General features: G+C 45.7%; 1 protein-coding gene across 1 annotated transcript in view; it reads left to right on the forward strand.

Moving 5' to 3' along the window:
• Nucleotides 1–4,805: 4,805 nt before the first annotated feature.
• LOC307210923 (uncharacterized protein) overlaps nucleotides 4,806–15,367 on the forward strand; it is a 33,465-nt gene continuing 22,903 nt past the window's right edge. The window contains exons 1-7 of the mRNA XM_079967128.1: nucleotides 4,806–4,947; nucleotides 6,780–6,930; nucleotides 7,685–7,841; nucleotides 9,205–9,318; nucleotides 10,412–10,544; nucleotides 12,245–12,402; nucleotides 13,767–13,821. Coding sequence (XP_079823254.1) covers nucleotides 6,809–6,930; nucleotides 7,685–7,841; nucleotides 9,205–9,318; nucleotides 10,412–10,544; nucleotides 12,245–12,402; nucleotides 13,767–13,821 — 739 coding nt within the window. The 5' untranslated portion in view covers nucleotides 4,806–4,947; nucleotides 6,780–6,808. The remainder of the gene's footprint in view (nucleotides 4,948–6,779; nucleotides 6,931–7,684; nucleotides 7,842–9,204; nucleotides 9,319–10,411; nucleotides 10,545–12,244; nucleotides 12,403–13,766; nucleotides 13,822–15,367) is intronic.

The following is a 15,367-nucleotide window of genomic DNA, read 5'->3' on the forward strand; positions in this document are numbered from 1 at the left end:
CACCCACTGAATGGAGGTTTGGTAAGCAAAATCTTCCTTCAGATTTTGCATGTGACTGATAGGATCCAGTGAGCAAGATGGGGTTTTTGCAAGGCACATCCGCAGAACAATGAGAAAAATTATTGGACTTCAGGAAGTTAATCAGTACACAATACAGTCAAAATACAGGTCAAGCAAAAGTGTGGGTGAGCTTTTAGGGTCTATCAGTTTGGAAATTAAACAAGGCTACCCCCCAGAAAAGTTTAAACAGGGGGGCCACTAGGGGCGCATTGGAAGATGGCCGACAATACCATCTCTCCGGCTCACACGAGGTAATTAAGAGGCTGATATGGGAGTATGCAGCCTCCCTTGCTACCCCAAGGGAATGGAGAAAACTGCCTTGCCTGGAGTTGCCATAAATCACCCCCAGATTCGAAAGAAGGGGGTGAGGGCACTAGGCACACAGCCCTCGTGGGAGACAGCTCTCTCTGAAGCTGTCTCTGATCGTGCATCCTGGTTGCAGGAGTTCAAAATAAACAATTAGAGAGAAGCAAATGCACATATTTCAAGTGAAGATCGGGAGATAAGACTGCTAATTAAAGTGATCTATGTGAAGTGGAGCGACGGGCTGGATTTAACAATAAATCAAGAAGAAGATTCATCAAAGGATTGGTATGTCGGAAGGGGACTGAAAAGGGGAGGGGGACTTTTTTTTTTATCTTATGTGAGTACCTAACAATCCTCCCCCCCCCCCAAGAAAGAATTGCAATTACTGATTACAAGCAGGATGATTAAGAACTGTGTGGAAATAAATTACTAATCAAAGATATGGCTTGTGGGAACATCGGGAAAGGAATGAAAGTTCTTTGTGACGCAGTTATAAAAAGAGAGATTTGCTACGGCAGGCCTGGCCACAGGATATCAAGGGGGAGGAGGACCATGGCTTGTTATTATATCGGACTGTGAGTTTGACCTGGCAGGGCCCCCTGAGAAAATTGAGGAGAGACTGGCAGGCCTGTGGAAATTAACGGACAGACTTTGGGAATGTTTTGTACGGAGGTGCGGAAATGGCATCTGTCTATTTTGATATGGCTCTTGGAGGAGTGTAAAATCCACACAGGATATAACAACGTTTGTTTTCAACCCGCTTGTGGAGACTACCAGAGATCACAAAGAAAGGAATATATGATAACAACAAGAAGATGAGGAAAATAACAAAGAGAAGATTGAACAGAACTGTGAATACTATTTTGACAGAATTGTGTGCATTAAAGCAGCAGCAAGAGAGATGATTGGATCCCTTTCTGAGCTCGAAACATGGGTACCCCCAACAAAAATTTTAAAATTTGGCTGTGTAATTTGGAATTAATGTGATTTGGAATTAATGTGATTTGATTGGCCTGTTAATAAAAAATATTTGAAAAAAAGAAAAGAAATTTTTAAACAGTTATGAAAGTGCTTCTAGGCCTTATCCACTGCTGAGTAATCCATTGAGAAAAAGGAAACTGAAATGTTTAAATTAACATTCTTAAAGAAACCAGAAGCTTTTCTGTTGGGAATTTTAGGCAGAGATATCCCGAAAAATATAAGAGAAATCTTTTTATATGCAACAGCGGCCGCCCGTCTATTAATAGCATCTAATTGGAAGGGGGGAAAGATACCAACACTAACGGAATGGCAAAATAAATTATTAGACTATGTGGAAATGGCTCAATTAACACATAGGTTAAGAGGTAACACAAAACAATCCTTTTCTCAAAAATGGGAAATGTTTAAGAGATACAAAAAACAACAGCGACATATTATCTATGGTAGTGTTTGAATGACCCTTGTGTACGTAAAATATTAAGAAATAAATAAAAATCGGTACAAGATGTTGTACGAAAGTATTAGAAAGTATATTAAATGTAAGGTAATAATTATAAGTACATTCAAAATCATAAAGGTCAACAATATTGGGAAAGGATGGGAAGTCTACATTTATTTTATTTCACTTTATTTTTTTATCGGTTACTTTATTTTATGTAATATTAATTTGATCTTAGCTTAGTTGAAATCTAAGCGGAACTAGAAGTTTAAATTAACACCTTATGGTAAATTAATTTAAGAATATATATTTTCTTTGTATGTATGTGTATGCGTGAAGTTAAATCTGTAATGACATTAATGAATTTCAATAAAGATTTTTTTTTCCACAAAAAGAAAAGAAAAGGAGCTTTTTAGTCCTATGAAGAGAAAGGGAAAGATGATACTAGGCTCAAGGTTTAAAGCAAGGGGAAAGGAGCATTTTTTTTCAGCCCAAGGACCTCACTTGCTCACTTCAGGTGCAATGAGTGAGTGGAGCAACAGATGTGACTTTTCCCTTTGTACAATAATTTATGTCCTGGTCAAGCAAAAGCAGGTTTTTCTGTATTCCCGGATCAAGGGCATAGAATCCAATGAGGGCATGCAGCAGGGCTGTGACCTAGTGATGGGGATTGACTTGGAGAGAGTACGGAGGGCTGGACTGGGAAACTTGGAGGGCTGCATTAATCTCCTGTCATGGACTGGCTGGATGTAGAGGGGTGGAGGGAGACACCAGCTGGGGAACCCCCAAGGGAAGAAGTCTCAGAACCAGAGGACTGGTGGTGGGGCAACAGTGAGTGGTCAGAGGGAGCAGACTGAGAGAAGTGTCAGAAGCGGATGAGGTCACTGGGTTTGGTGAGCAGGAAGAGTCTGTGGTAGACAGCAGTTCAAACTCTGAGGCAGAAGCAGAGGCTGGAGGGGTGCGGGGCCAGGAGGCAGAGAGGTAGGCTGCTGAAGAAGCCAGGGAGTCTCCCCCTCCTGCTGCAACCAGCTCCTCTCCACCTTGTCTCCCTCCTAGGGCATACAGAGAAATGAAGAGGGCAGAACAGAGGGGGTTTTTAACGGCTTAAGAAAGACCCTGGAGAAGAGGAGCCTTAGCAAGCGGTGGGAAGATGGGGACCTTAAGTTCTCGCAACTGCCTCATTGGGACAAGACCTGCTAGGAAAAGTTGTTGGGATCACTAGGGCTGCACTGTTTTAGTTTCTTTGAATAAAGTGTTAACTTCACTGACACCGTATATTCTTTGATTGATGACCTACGCTTGACACCAGTTCCTGACAACTCCCCAGGCTTGTGGTTTACTCCCCTACTTTAAAGTATCCTGGAAGGATTAGTGGAATTAGGGCCTCAGGAGTAGGAGGAGGAGTAGTGCAGTGGTACCTTGGGTTACATACGCTTCAGGGTTACAGACTCCACTGACCCAGAAATAGTACCTCGGGTTAAGAACTTTGCTTCAGGATGAGAACAGAAATCGTGTGGCGGCAGCGGGAGGCCCCATTAGCTAAAGTGGTGCTTCAGATTAAGAACAGTTTCAGGTTAGGAACGGACCTCCAGAACGAATTAAGTTCTTAACCCGAGGTAGTGTTTTTTGAGGGGTGACATCATATCCTTCGCCCTCCCTCCAAATCCACCACGTGAGATCCTGAATTGGCCAACTAGCGAATTTACACAAATCCGGAGGAATGAGAACACACAACATTCGTCTTTGAAAAAAAACATTTTTCTGTTTAAAGGGGAAAGGAAAAAAATATGCTCCAACCATATGAGAAAAGGGTGGAGAGAAATTACCAGTGACATACAAGTAATCCATTGTTTTTCTTTGTCAATGGTTACAAAAGCAGCAGATCTTGGCTTTGAGTCCCGGAAGACCTGTTCCCTGCCTTGCAGGCCTTTTCCTCCTGGCCTGGGAGGGTGAGGCCTTGACTGGCTCCAGTTACGAAAGCTGAGGCTGCTGAACAGACTCTGTGGCTGGAGGGGGTTGTTGGCAGGGGGTTGTTGCTGGTGGGTTTTTGTATCTTTATTTTCGATTTTGATGTATGTGGAAATGGTTCAGTATGGTTTGGTATTTTGTATTGTTTTATTTATTGTTTTTGACTATTTTTGTTATGCTGTAGTTCTGTATTTTTCTTCATGCTGTAAGCTGCCTCGACCATGATTTGAACTGTGGAAAGGCAGACATACAAATAAAATTATGTATGGAAGACAGGAGTGCCTGGCGTGCTCTGGTCCATGGGGTCACAAAGAGTCGGACACGACTAAACGATACAAATATGCGCACGCTCTTGGAACACATCCCACAGGAAATTGATGCTGATGGCATTCTCTAACCCAGGATGGGGGGATGCTTCCTCTAACCCAGGATGGGGGGATGTGCAGCCTCCAATCCCTTTCAGCCCCAGCCAGCATGACCAGTTATCCAAGTTGTTGGGAGCTATAGTCCAGCAATATCTGGTTCCTCATATCTGCTGTAACGGAAACATTTTGACCAAGGGAAAGATGGACTAATAGCTTTTCCCATAGTACCCCTTGATTGTGTGGGGCAGGAGGGTGGGCAGTTATCATTCACATGAGTGGTAGTTGGTTCCAGAAAACAGTCACCTTGGTTTTCTCTGTGAAGTGAGATGAGGTCTTTCTTTTTCCATTTATATCCTTCTTTTCTTCTTCCTTCATGATACCCAAAGTACATGTGGCTTCCATAGGGTCGCCCACCCAAACCCCGACCAGATTTGAACCTGTTTAGCTTCAGCAAGGTGGCTACCTCATGTGCCTTCAGACCAGACCCTGGGACCATCCATCTGGAGTCAACCAAGACAGGAACAAAGCTGGTTTCAGGAATGTATCAGTCAGGGACACTAATCATTTGGTGACAAAACTCCTGGTGCTTCAGTCTTACAGTGAGACGGACATCAATATGAACCAGGCTCTGGAATATTCAGTAGCATCAAAGGGCGTTGGCAGGGTGTCGGCGGAAGAAATTATTATCTTAACACCTCCACCGACCTAGGGAAGAAATTGTTTATAACTTTGCAAGCTCCTCCTTCCTGCTACAAGACGCAGATGCCCACAGCCGTGACAGCAGTGAAAAAGTGAGGTTGGAGAACAGCTCACAACTTCCCACCCCAGGTAAGTTTCAGCATATGTTAGAAATAGGAGTGAGATTGCCATTTATGTATTTGTCAGCCTCTCTAAGCACGTTGGCTATGTCAGTGGGAAGAGGCAGGTGGATCAACCTGCTGAGATGATGTAAATCCTGTATCATAACACAACATTGATTGTAGTACATTGTGTAGAACAACTCATCCTTGGACACTTTGCTGAGCTCAGTACGGCGTACAAGAGGAAGGTTTGTTGTCCATTTATATTTATGTTGCTGGAATTCTGCTAGTGCTGGGAAATATCCTTGAGATTTACACAAGATGCTTGGGCTAAAAACCATTAAGTTTGGCGTGAAATAGATCTTTACTGGGTAGCATAAACTGTTGGCGTAGTGGCAGTGACTGGAATGCATATACCGTTCCTTCAGAAGCTTCTGGCTGCCTATTTCTCAATGTGGCTCAATCTCAATGTGATTGCACAGAACCATTCATCCCACACAATCAGAGTTGAAGCACACAGAGAGTTGAATGGAAAGATTTCAGAGAAGTGGTGCCAGGTGGCGAGTTTGGTTGTGAACTTTATGCACAGAATTCCAAATGAGGTTTAAGTTTAAAGTTTCGAACAGGCCTTTGTTTATGCCAACGGCCAAATAGAACCCTTTGAGTTCATAGCGAGTTTGCTTTTATTAAAACACTCAGACTTGGGGTTGTGTCCAGTTGTGTTGCTCCGATGAAGCAGATGTTTGCATCAGTGGATCAGGAACAGAGGGCAACTTCTGCACACAAACACACAACCTGCAGACTCCATTGCCCACTCTTCATTAGAGGCTTGGTGGAGAGCCGGTGTGGTGTAATGGTTAAGAGCGGTAGACTCATAATCTGGGGAACCGGGTTCGCGTCTCCGCTCCTCCACCTGCAGCTGCTGGGTGACCTTGGGCCAGTCACACTTCTCTGAAGTCTCTCAGCCTCACTCACCTCACAGAGTGTTTGTTATGGGGGAGGAAGGGAAAGGAGAATGTTACCCGCTTTGAGACTCCTTCGGGTAGTGATAAAGTGGGATATCAAATCCAAACGCTTCTTCTTCTTCTTTGGAACAACATGAGAGGTGGCACCAGAGGCTGCAGAGGGGAGGGCAAATAATAAAAAATAGCCACCCATCCCATTTAGCTGACAGGTGCTTCTGCTGAACTGAACTGGCTTCTGTCAACAGAATGATGATACAACCCTTTGATAGTACAAGTGGGGCTTGCCACAGAATGTTGGACTGTGGTGAGCTGGTCCTATGCAGCTTTTTGGCTAGGTAGCTGTGTCCTTTTCCATTTCCCCAGCTTCCTGTTATTTTACTCCAACAGATACTTAGTGGTTTCTGGCCATGGAACATGCTCAGCCCTCATTGGGGTCCTCACCCCTTGGGCTTATTTTCTTTCTGTCCTTCTTTCTCTCTCTCTCTTCACACCCACCCACACCCTGCAAGCCTTGGTGTTTTCCAAAGCCTGGAATTACCCCCCTCTTGTGCATGGATGATGTTATTCTTATGTTTTGGCTGCGTAAATTTTGATACTCAGTCAATTCACTATTCGTAGTTAGGACTTCACGGGCAAGGAAACTGAGTTGTTTACCTGCCGTCTTCTTAAGATGTGTTTCAACCTTGGTTTGAAGGCATCTGAAGGCAGCCCTGTATCGGGAAATTTTTAATGTCTAATGTTTTACAATTTTTTATGTGCTGTAAGCCGCCCAGAGTGGGAAACCCAGCCAGATGGGTAGGGTATAAATACAACAACAACAACATTTTGAGCTGTAATTTTTATTACCTGTACCCCTTTAATCTTTCCTGTTGTTGTCTAAATGTTTACTACGCAGGCAAATAAAGAGAACCTTAACTAGTTGCCATGAATTTCACTCTGGCCAAGATGCTGATGCTGATTGCATTCTTCTTTGTGGGTATCTTTTCAACCATCTTTAACAGGCGGTATTCCCACTGGACTTTACTATTGTTCAGGATCATGATCAGGTAAGTGTTTACCTAGGGAGATATATGGGGTGACTTGTAATGTCTTGGTCAAAGAGAGGCAAACATCCGCATGCATGGTCTTACATAAAAACTGGATGAGAGATCACACAGGAGTCCCTCATCCTTGGCTCTGAATCCTACCCCTACCCCTTGCCTTGGGGAGTGTATTTCGGAGAAGAAAAGGCTAAGGAGTAAGCCCTACACAAGTGTGGAGTCCCTAAGATGGTTGGATGGTGCTTTGCATGCCTCCTTCCAGCAACTCTTGCAGCCAAACATATTGCTCTGCTTTCCTTTGGAACACATCAGCGAGGCTGAGAGGAGGGTCTTGTTGTCTGGGCAGCCAAGGACATCCACACACTCTGCCCAGGTCTGTTGTCTCAGGGGTGTCCCTTTGGTGCTGCTAACGTAGTGGTTGGACTTCACCCCCAGAGGCACACTCCATTGTCTCTTGAGACAGACAGATGCCAACAACTATGGCTTATTACAAATTTGCCATCATCTTTGGCCAGAGCAGTAAACCTATGAGCTAAGAAGGGATTCTTTAAGTGTGATTCCTTCATCTGCTTTGGACCAGATGACCTTCCAACTCAATTCCATATTGGTACAGTTAGGCCGGTTGGCATTTTAATGCAAACCAAAACTAATTTCTCCTCATGGTAGAGTTAGGCGGCTCCTTCCGCTCCTCGCTTTAACTGGAAGTGCTTCCTCTGAAGAACCACCAGTCTCTTCATCTTGCTTCTCTCTGTGCTTTTAGGTGCAAGCGTCTGAAGAGGGGCGTGAAGGTGAAATTCGTTGAACATGAGGGCTACAGGTTCTGTTACTTCTGCCGAGGGAAACCAGGCTCCCAGCCATCAGTGCTGATGCTTCATGGCTTCTCATTCAACAAAGATATGTGGCTAGACACCATCAAAGTAGGTTTCCATTTTTCCAATAGGGCATCTTTGATGTCTCTTTTGTGCCTTCCCTGAGACTGTTGGAAATGACCAAACGTACCCAACTTTTACACCTTCAGCATTTGACTTGGGGCATTTTTCTCCCCAAGCCATTGTCAAAAAGGCAAGAGTTTCCCCAGTGAGACGTAAAGTGTGAGCAGCTGCCCTAAGGCCACACAGCATCCTCATCTTTCTGTAGTGCAGGGCTTGGGGGCATCATGTGGCCAGATGCTGTTGGACTCCAACTCCCATCAGCACCAGCCGCAATGGCCAATGGAACGGGTGAGAGGAACGTTACTCCAGCAACATCTGGAGGAGCCATAGTTTCCCTACCTCTGATTCAATGTGTTAAGATGCCATAGGTAAAGGTAAAGGGACCCCTGACCATTAGGTTCTGTCGTGACTGACTCTGTGGTTGCGGAGCTCATCTCGCTTTATTGGCCGAGGGAGCCGGCGTACAGCTTCCGGGTCATGTGGCCTGCATGACTAAGCTGCTTCTGGCGAACCATAGCAGTGCACGGAAATGCCGTTTACCTTCCCGCCGGAGCGGTACCTATTTATCTACTTGCACTTTGACGTGCTTTCGAACTGCTAGGTTGGCAGGAGCAGGGACCGAACAATGGGAGCTCACCCCGTTGCAGGGATTCGAACTGCCGACCTTCTGATTGGCAAGTCCTAGGCTCTGTGGTTTAACCCACAGCGCCACCTGCATCCCTACCTGGTTCGAAATTGTACAGCTGTGAGGCCAGGCTTGTTGGTCTAGCAAAGGAAGACAAGCTGGTGTCCCCCCAGCTGCTGTTGCGCTACAACTCCTGCACACCCCATGGCCAATAGTCAGGGATGGTCCCATAAGCCATGTGGTTGGCCACTGTGAGAACAGCATGCTGGATTAGATGTTCCCTTCTAATGTTCCTGTGATGGGAGTTGTAATCCAGTAACAACCTGAAGGCATCACATTGGCTGCTTCTGGGTTGGGAGAGGCATGATTTAAAGTCTGGCGTTCAGCTGCCAAACCACCTCATGCTCTGGGGGGGACGGGGACGGGACCATATCATAAAGAGGGAGTGGATGACCAAGTGGTAAATCTTATTGTCTGCATCATCTTGCATCTCGGGCATTGCAGCTCTGCCTTTTTAACTTAATCCTATCTACCCACTCCATAATACACTCAAACATTTTCTCACTGTATATGTTACTTTATAGTTACTTTATACCATAGGCTAAAGAAGGGTGTAATGGTTTTTATTTGGGCACACCAACCACTCCACCCCTTCAATAATGACCAGCTCAGTTATGGTTGCTTTGCATTCTCGGTCTCATTTCCAATGCCATCTTTCCCCAGCACTTTCCAAAGGACCTTCACGTGGTCTGCCTTGACATGCCAGGCCACGGAGAAACCACTCGCCTGCTGGCAGAAAGTTACACAGCAGTTAACCAAGCGAAAATGATACACCAGGTAAGGCTGGCAAGCAAGTGGTTCTGGACTGGTAAGGGCGTCACCGTCGCTGATCAATGAAGTATGCAGATTGCCTTGGCTCCGATTGCTTAAGCTGGAGCCAAGGAGCTGGTTTTGCAATTGCTCGCCAGCAGGGTGCATTGCAGTTTCCCATTCCTGCGGAAGCTTTCCTTGAAAACCTTCCTGCTCCACAGCCTCTGCTGATTATTATTTTAAAGAGACTCCAAAGTAGGAATGATTGGCAGCAGCTAGGGACTTGCTTGGGAAATTCCCTTTGCATGGCAAGTTCCCGCCCCCCCCCCAAGGTGGAAATAATGACGCATGACACAATTATGAAGGTTAATGGGCTAAAAAAGGCCACAGCTTTTTTGGTTACAGATGATGAGTGGTATTGGCTTAGGTATTGGTCCTAACCGACTATATCCAGCTTCAGCCCGTCTGCTTGAAGTCCAGGAAGGGTTAACCACCAGTAGGGGGAGACCTGCTGATGCACATCAACTAGGAACTCCCCCGGGGTCGTGCCTTAGGCCCTCACCTCCATAGGCTTCGGACAGGGCCACGGCCCCCGGAATCCTTTATCGGACTACACTTCCATATGTGGGGCAGGTGATGGCGCTACCTCCCCTCTTCCATCTACAGAACTATACCAATGCCTAACCACCAATACCCAGAAAGTTGTGATGATTTTCTACAAGGTAGGTGAAAACCAAGTGGCTGGTGCCAATTTGCCAAGTGGAAAAATTCCTACCAGGCCCCTCAACAGTGACCAACCAAGGTCCATAGCATGGTCAAAGACAAAACCTTAAAGGGCGGGAGGGTGGGAAAGCCAAACAGCTGTGGAGCGGCAAAGAGGGAGATCCCCGGCCACATTCTGCCTTAAATAGGGCAGGCCATGCCCCCAGAGCCAGCCGATTGGATGGCCAGGTGGTGACGCGGCCGGGAATCCCCCCAATCGCGTGGGAGCTGGGCTCCAGCCACCGCGCGTGTGGTAGGGCCGTGAAGCCCGCAACCCCACCTCTGCTGAAGGGCGGAAGTGGCTAAACAAGTATGGACACCTTTAACATCCAGCTTAACCTCATGTTTCTTCTTTCAGTTTGTTGAGTGCATTGGCCTGAACCAAAAGCCTTTCCACCTGGTTGGCATGTCCATGGGTGGAACAATTGCTGGTATTTATGCGGCTCAGTATCCATCTGATGTCTCTCGCTTGTCTCTCCTTTGCCCACCTGGTGAGTGTCTGAGGCAGGGGTGAGGAATGTCAGACCTGGGGACCAGATGCAACCCCACCTCCCACAACCCCTTTGTTGTTGTTTAGTCGTGTCCGACTCTTCTTGACCCCATGGCCCAGAGCACACCAGGCACTCCTGTCTTCCACTGCCTCCCGCAGTTTGGTCAAACTCATGCTGGTAGCTTTGAGAACACTGTCCAGCCATCTCCTTCTCTTTGTGCCCTCAATCTTTCCCAACACCAGGGTCTTTTCCAGGGAGTCTTCTCTTCTCATGAGGTGGCCAAAGTATTAGAGCCTCAGCTTCACGATCTGTCCTTCCAGTGAGCACTCAGGGCTAATTTCCTTAAGAATGGATGTGTTTGATCTTCCTGCAGTCCATGGGACTCTCAAGAGTCTCCTCCGGCACCATAATTCAGAATCATCAATTCTTCGGCAATCAGCCTTCTTTATGGTCCAGTTCTCACTTCCATACATCACTACCCACAACCCCTAGGCCTCTCTATTTCATCCTCCAAACTCTCCCCTGCTCACACCCTCTCACCGGCCTTGCTTTGCATCCCAGATTCCTGGCTGCAATTTGTCCTTGAACACTGATGATAACCCTAACACTCTTGCTTGTCTGACTGAAGGATAGAGAGGATTGTGTGAGTGTATATGGAAACTAGCCCTATACTATTAAAGCACATTCTTCCCCTCAAAGAATCTTGGGCACTGCAGTTTATCCCTCACAGAGTTCCTGTTGCCAGCAACACATAACAAACTACCATGCCCAGAATTATCTGAGGTGGAAAAATGTGCTTTGAATGTGTTCAAAAGGTACAGTGGTACCTCGGGTTACAGACGCTTCAGGTTATGCGTTTTCAGGTTATGGATGCGCCAAAACCCGGAAGTACCAGAACGGATTACTTCTGGGTTTCAGCCATCACCTTTTGCACATGCGCAGAAGCGCCAAATCGCGTCACACACGTGCGCAGACGCAGCACTGCAGGTTGAGAACGTACCTCCCGCACAGATCACATTTGCAACCCAAGGTTCCACTGTACAGTGTATCGTTCTCAGTGCTGCTCAGAGAGTAGTTTCTCTTCACAGACAGACACAGTGGTACCTCGGTTTTCTAACGTCATCCACTCTGGAAGACTGTTCGACTTCTGAAACGTTCAAAAACTGAGGCACAAAGGGAGGTCTGCAAATTTAACTGAGAAAATTGAGAAACACTCAATGGAAGCCGTCTGATTTCTGAGGTGCTTTCGAAAACCGAGGTACCACTGTATACAAATATATACAATATACAGGGAGGAACCTAACCCATATAGTCTTATATAAATTTGAAATTATTATCCTAACACATACGTTAATATCAATAGCGTACCACGTTTGGCAACTGTGCTAGGACTATTGAGGTAGCCACCCGCGATATTCCTTGTTCCATTATCTCACTCCAGTCCCAACTTCTATTCCAGCCGTTACCAACTTGGCCTTGCAGATATTTGCTGCAGTACAACTCCCATCAGGCCTTGCCAGCATGTTCTTACTGCCTGGGGCTGATGGGAGTTGTGGTCCAACAACATCTAGATGGGGCCAGGTCGGCAAAGGCTATTGCGGACTTTCAGCACTGTTCTGTGGTACAAGATCTCCCATTTATAGCAACTGGTTGACCAGTAACTACAATTCTAAGCCGCACATTTTCTCCCAACTCTTTAGGCCTACGGTATGCAGCAGATAATGAGTTCATCAAACGTTTGAAGGAGCTGCGGAAATCTACCAACTCACACAGCAACCCTCTGGTTCCTTTGACCGTAAAACAGGGAGAAAGTTTGCTCAGACTTGGCTTATACCATCCCAGCAGTACAAACATGCAGGTGAAGAGGTAGTGCCCTGAAAAATTGTAGGGCTCTGGCCTAATAGTTTGTAGCAATGTCCCAGACCTTGGCAAGCTTGTCTACCTGCCTGCCTGCCTGTCTTCTGCAGCATTTGGTGGTACAGGCAGGAGAGGCACGAGATGAAATCTGAAACAGAAGGCTGGGTAAATAGACTGTGTTTGGTGAACTTGCAACTTTTCATTTGTCAGGGATTCTTAAGCTCAGTTGGTTAGAGCGTGGTGTTGTTAACACCAAGGTTGCAGATTCGATCCCCATATGGGACAGCTGCATATTACTGAATTGCAGGGGGTTGGGCTAGTGTCAGGGTTCAGGGAATCGGCTCCCCCCACCCCTGTGGCCATAAATGAGCAGATCAAATGAAAGGAATTCTTACCAGTTAGTTTCTTTAATAAACACAGAGAAGGGCAAAAGAAAGCATCTAACCAGAATGGCAGTGCTCCCAGTAAAGGTCACTCCCCCTCTCCGTCCATATTAATCCACGTCACTCCCACATTTTGTAATCTGAGTCTGTAGTCTCTGCGCTTTCTGTTCTGACACTTTCTGAGCTCTCTGTGTCTTTGGGGAAGGGGGGTGGATACTATCCAGAGACTGTAAATCTGTTAACTCTCTCTCTTCTAGTGTTTCTTCTGCTAGCTGTTCCCCATTCAGTATTTCCCAGCTTCTGCCTTCTGAACTATGCCCTTCTGCAAACCACGGTTCCAAATCTATACTGTCCTCCTGCTCCTGGGAAAATTCAGGATCAGGGGAGGGGGAGGCTCCCACCATTCTTCCTCAGTGCAGCCCTCCTCAGCGCGGTCCCTGACTGCTAGATGATCCTCAGGGTCTCTTCCAACTCCACAATTCTATGAATCTATGATTTTTAGCTGTGATTGGTGTATTGCAGAGAGTTGGACTTCTTCTTCTTCTTCTTCTTCTTCTTCTTCTTCTTCTTCTTCTTCTTCATTCTACCTCACCCATCTAGCTGGGCGGCCCCAGCCACTCTAGGCCACCCTTGGGATCCCTCACAAGACTACATTTCTTTGCTTCTAATTAGGAGAGAGCTCCCACATCCCTTTCTCCGAAGGAACTGCACTGGAAACTTCATCCATCCATTCATTATATAGTGCCATCAATCTGCATGATGATTTTCAGAGGATAGGTCAATATAAACAGTGAAATGGCAGGAAAAGGGGGCAAGTACAGTCAGACTTAAAAGTTGCATGTGTTGAGGTTTGGCTTGGAACACGCGGAAGCTGCCTTATTTTGGCCAGACCATTGGTGCATATAGCTCACTGTTGTCTACAGGGGTTGCCAACCTTTCCAGGCTGTCTTACTTTTCTTTTTTTTTTTCTTCGTCCCCTTAGCTCCTAAAGGGATATCTGGAAGACAGAAGGCCACACAAGTCTTTCTTCTTAAAATGTAAGTTCAATAGCATTGCCTACGCTCTGCCTGGGGATTTTCACAGAGGCTGGTCCTGGTTTCCTATCAATATGCTAGATGGAACAAAGATATGCAGCCGAGCCCAGCTGTTGTCTTGTGTTTTGGTTTTTTTTAATATATTTAAATTTTATTAACATATAAAACACATATATTTTCATTTACACAATGCACATACACAACACACTACCTTATTTTCATAACATAAAACATACCTACATTACCTACCTATGCTATACATATCAACATACCTACACACCTACCCCACACGGACACCCACCAAGTGACTTGACTTCTAGCCGTTCTTGTTACGCTACTTTATTTTTCCAACTAGCTTAAACGCATTTCATTATTTCTTTAATCTCTTCTTCTGTCTTGACTTTACTCTCCTAATCATTTTCTGGATTCACTCGATATCTGTCAGAAGTTCTACTTTTTCCACATAAATTTTGATGTACAGTGGTACCTCGGGTTACATACGCTTCAGGTTACATACGCTTCAGGTTACAGACTCCGCTAACCCAGAAATATTACCTCGGGTTAAGAACTTTGCTTCAGGATGAGAACAGAAATTGTGCTCCGGTGGTGCGGCGGCAGCAGGAGGCCCCATTAGCTGAAGTGGTACCCCAGGTTAAGAACAGTTTCAGGTTAAGTACGGACCTCCGGAACGAATTAAGTACTTAACCTGAGGTACCACTGTATTCCTTAAAGATAGCCCACTCCTTATTCACTTTTTGTACCATATCTCCTCTTATCCTCCCTGTTAGTTCGCCAATATGGAAGCTGTTGTCTTGAGGCAGCAGATTTGCTGCTTGAAGCAGTCTGGCTGCATCTAGGCTCAGCTTAGCTTGCATCTGCACCATGCAGTTAAAGCACTCTTGTACCACGTTTAACAGTCAGGGGAAACTCCTGGGAACTGTAGTTGGTTAAGGACGCTGCAAGTTGTAGGTCTGTGAAGTCAGTAGAGAGTGGTATCCGTTGGGATAAATAGAGTGTTAGTCAGGAGGCCAACAGTAGGTGGAGCCAGAGCCAACCAATCAACTAATTCTAGTTTTGCCCCTTCCCTCCTCCTTGCTTGAGTTCTACAAGGACAGTGCTAAGACTTAAGGTGAAGGAAGCTGATAGCGGGGGCCACCCTCTGGACTGGTTGTAAGGAAGAAGGCAGATTTGTCATGAAAAACAGAGTTAGGTTCCTTTTTACCTTTATCAGAGCGTGTTCAAGAAAGACCAAATGACACAATTAATTTAATCAGTTCTATATCTGTAATTCAATAACGTCTTTATCCTTGATTCTTCAGAGCCCAACTATGTGGTTCTCATTCATACTTCAGACATTCATGTCCATTCATATCGGCATTCAGACCCATCAAACATACTAAATATATAAGCAATTATAAAATGAGATCATGTTTGATTCTCACAGACCATTCCTGTGACTTAAAAACATCTTAGTAAAATCACATATATTCTGTAAGAGATTCAGCATATCCCTGAACATTAGGAAAATGCATGTTGTTGTTTGATAGTT

The sequence above is a fragment of the Podarcis cretensis genome (assembly GCF_951804945.1).
Source record: "Podarcis cretensis genome assembly, chromosome: 2".
In the NCBI taxonomy this organism is placed as follows: Eukaryota; Metazoa; Chordata; class Lepidosauria; order Squamata; family Lacertidae; genus Podarcis; species Podarcis cretensis.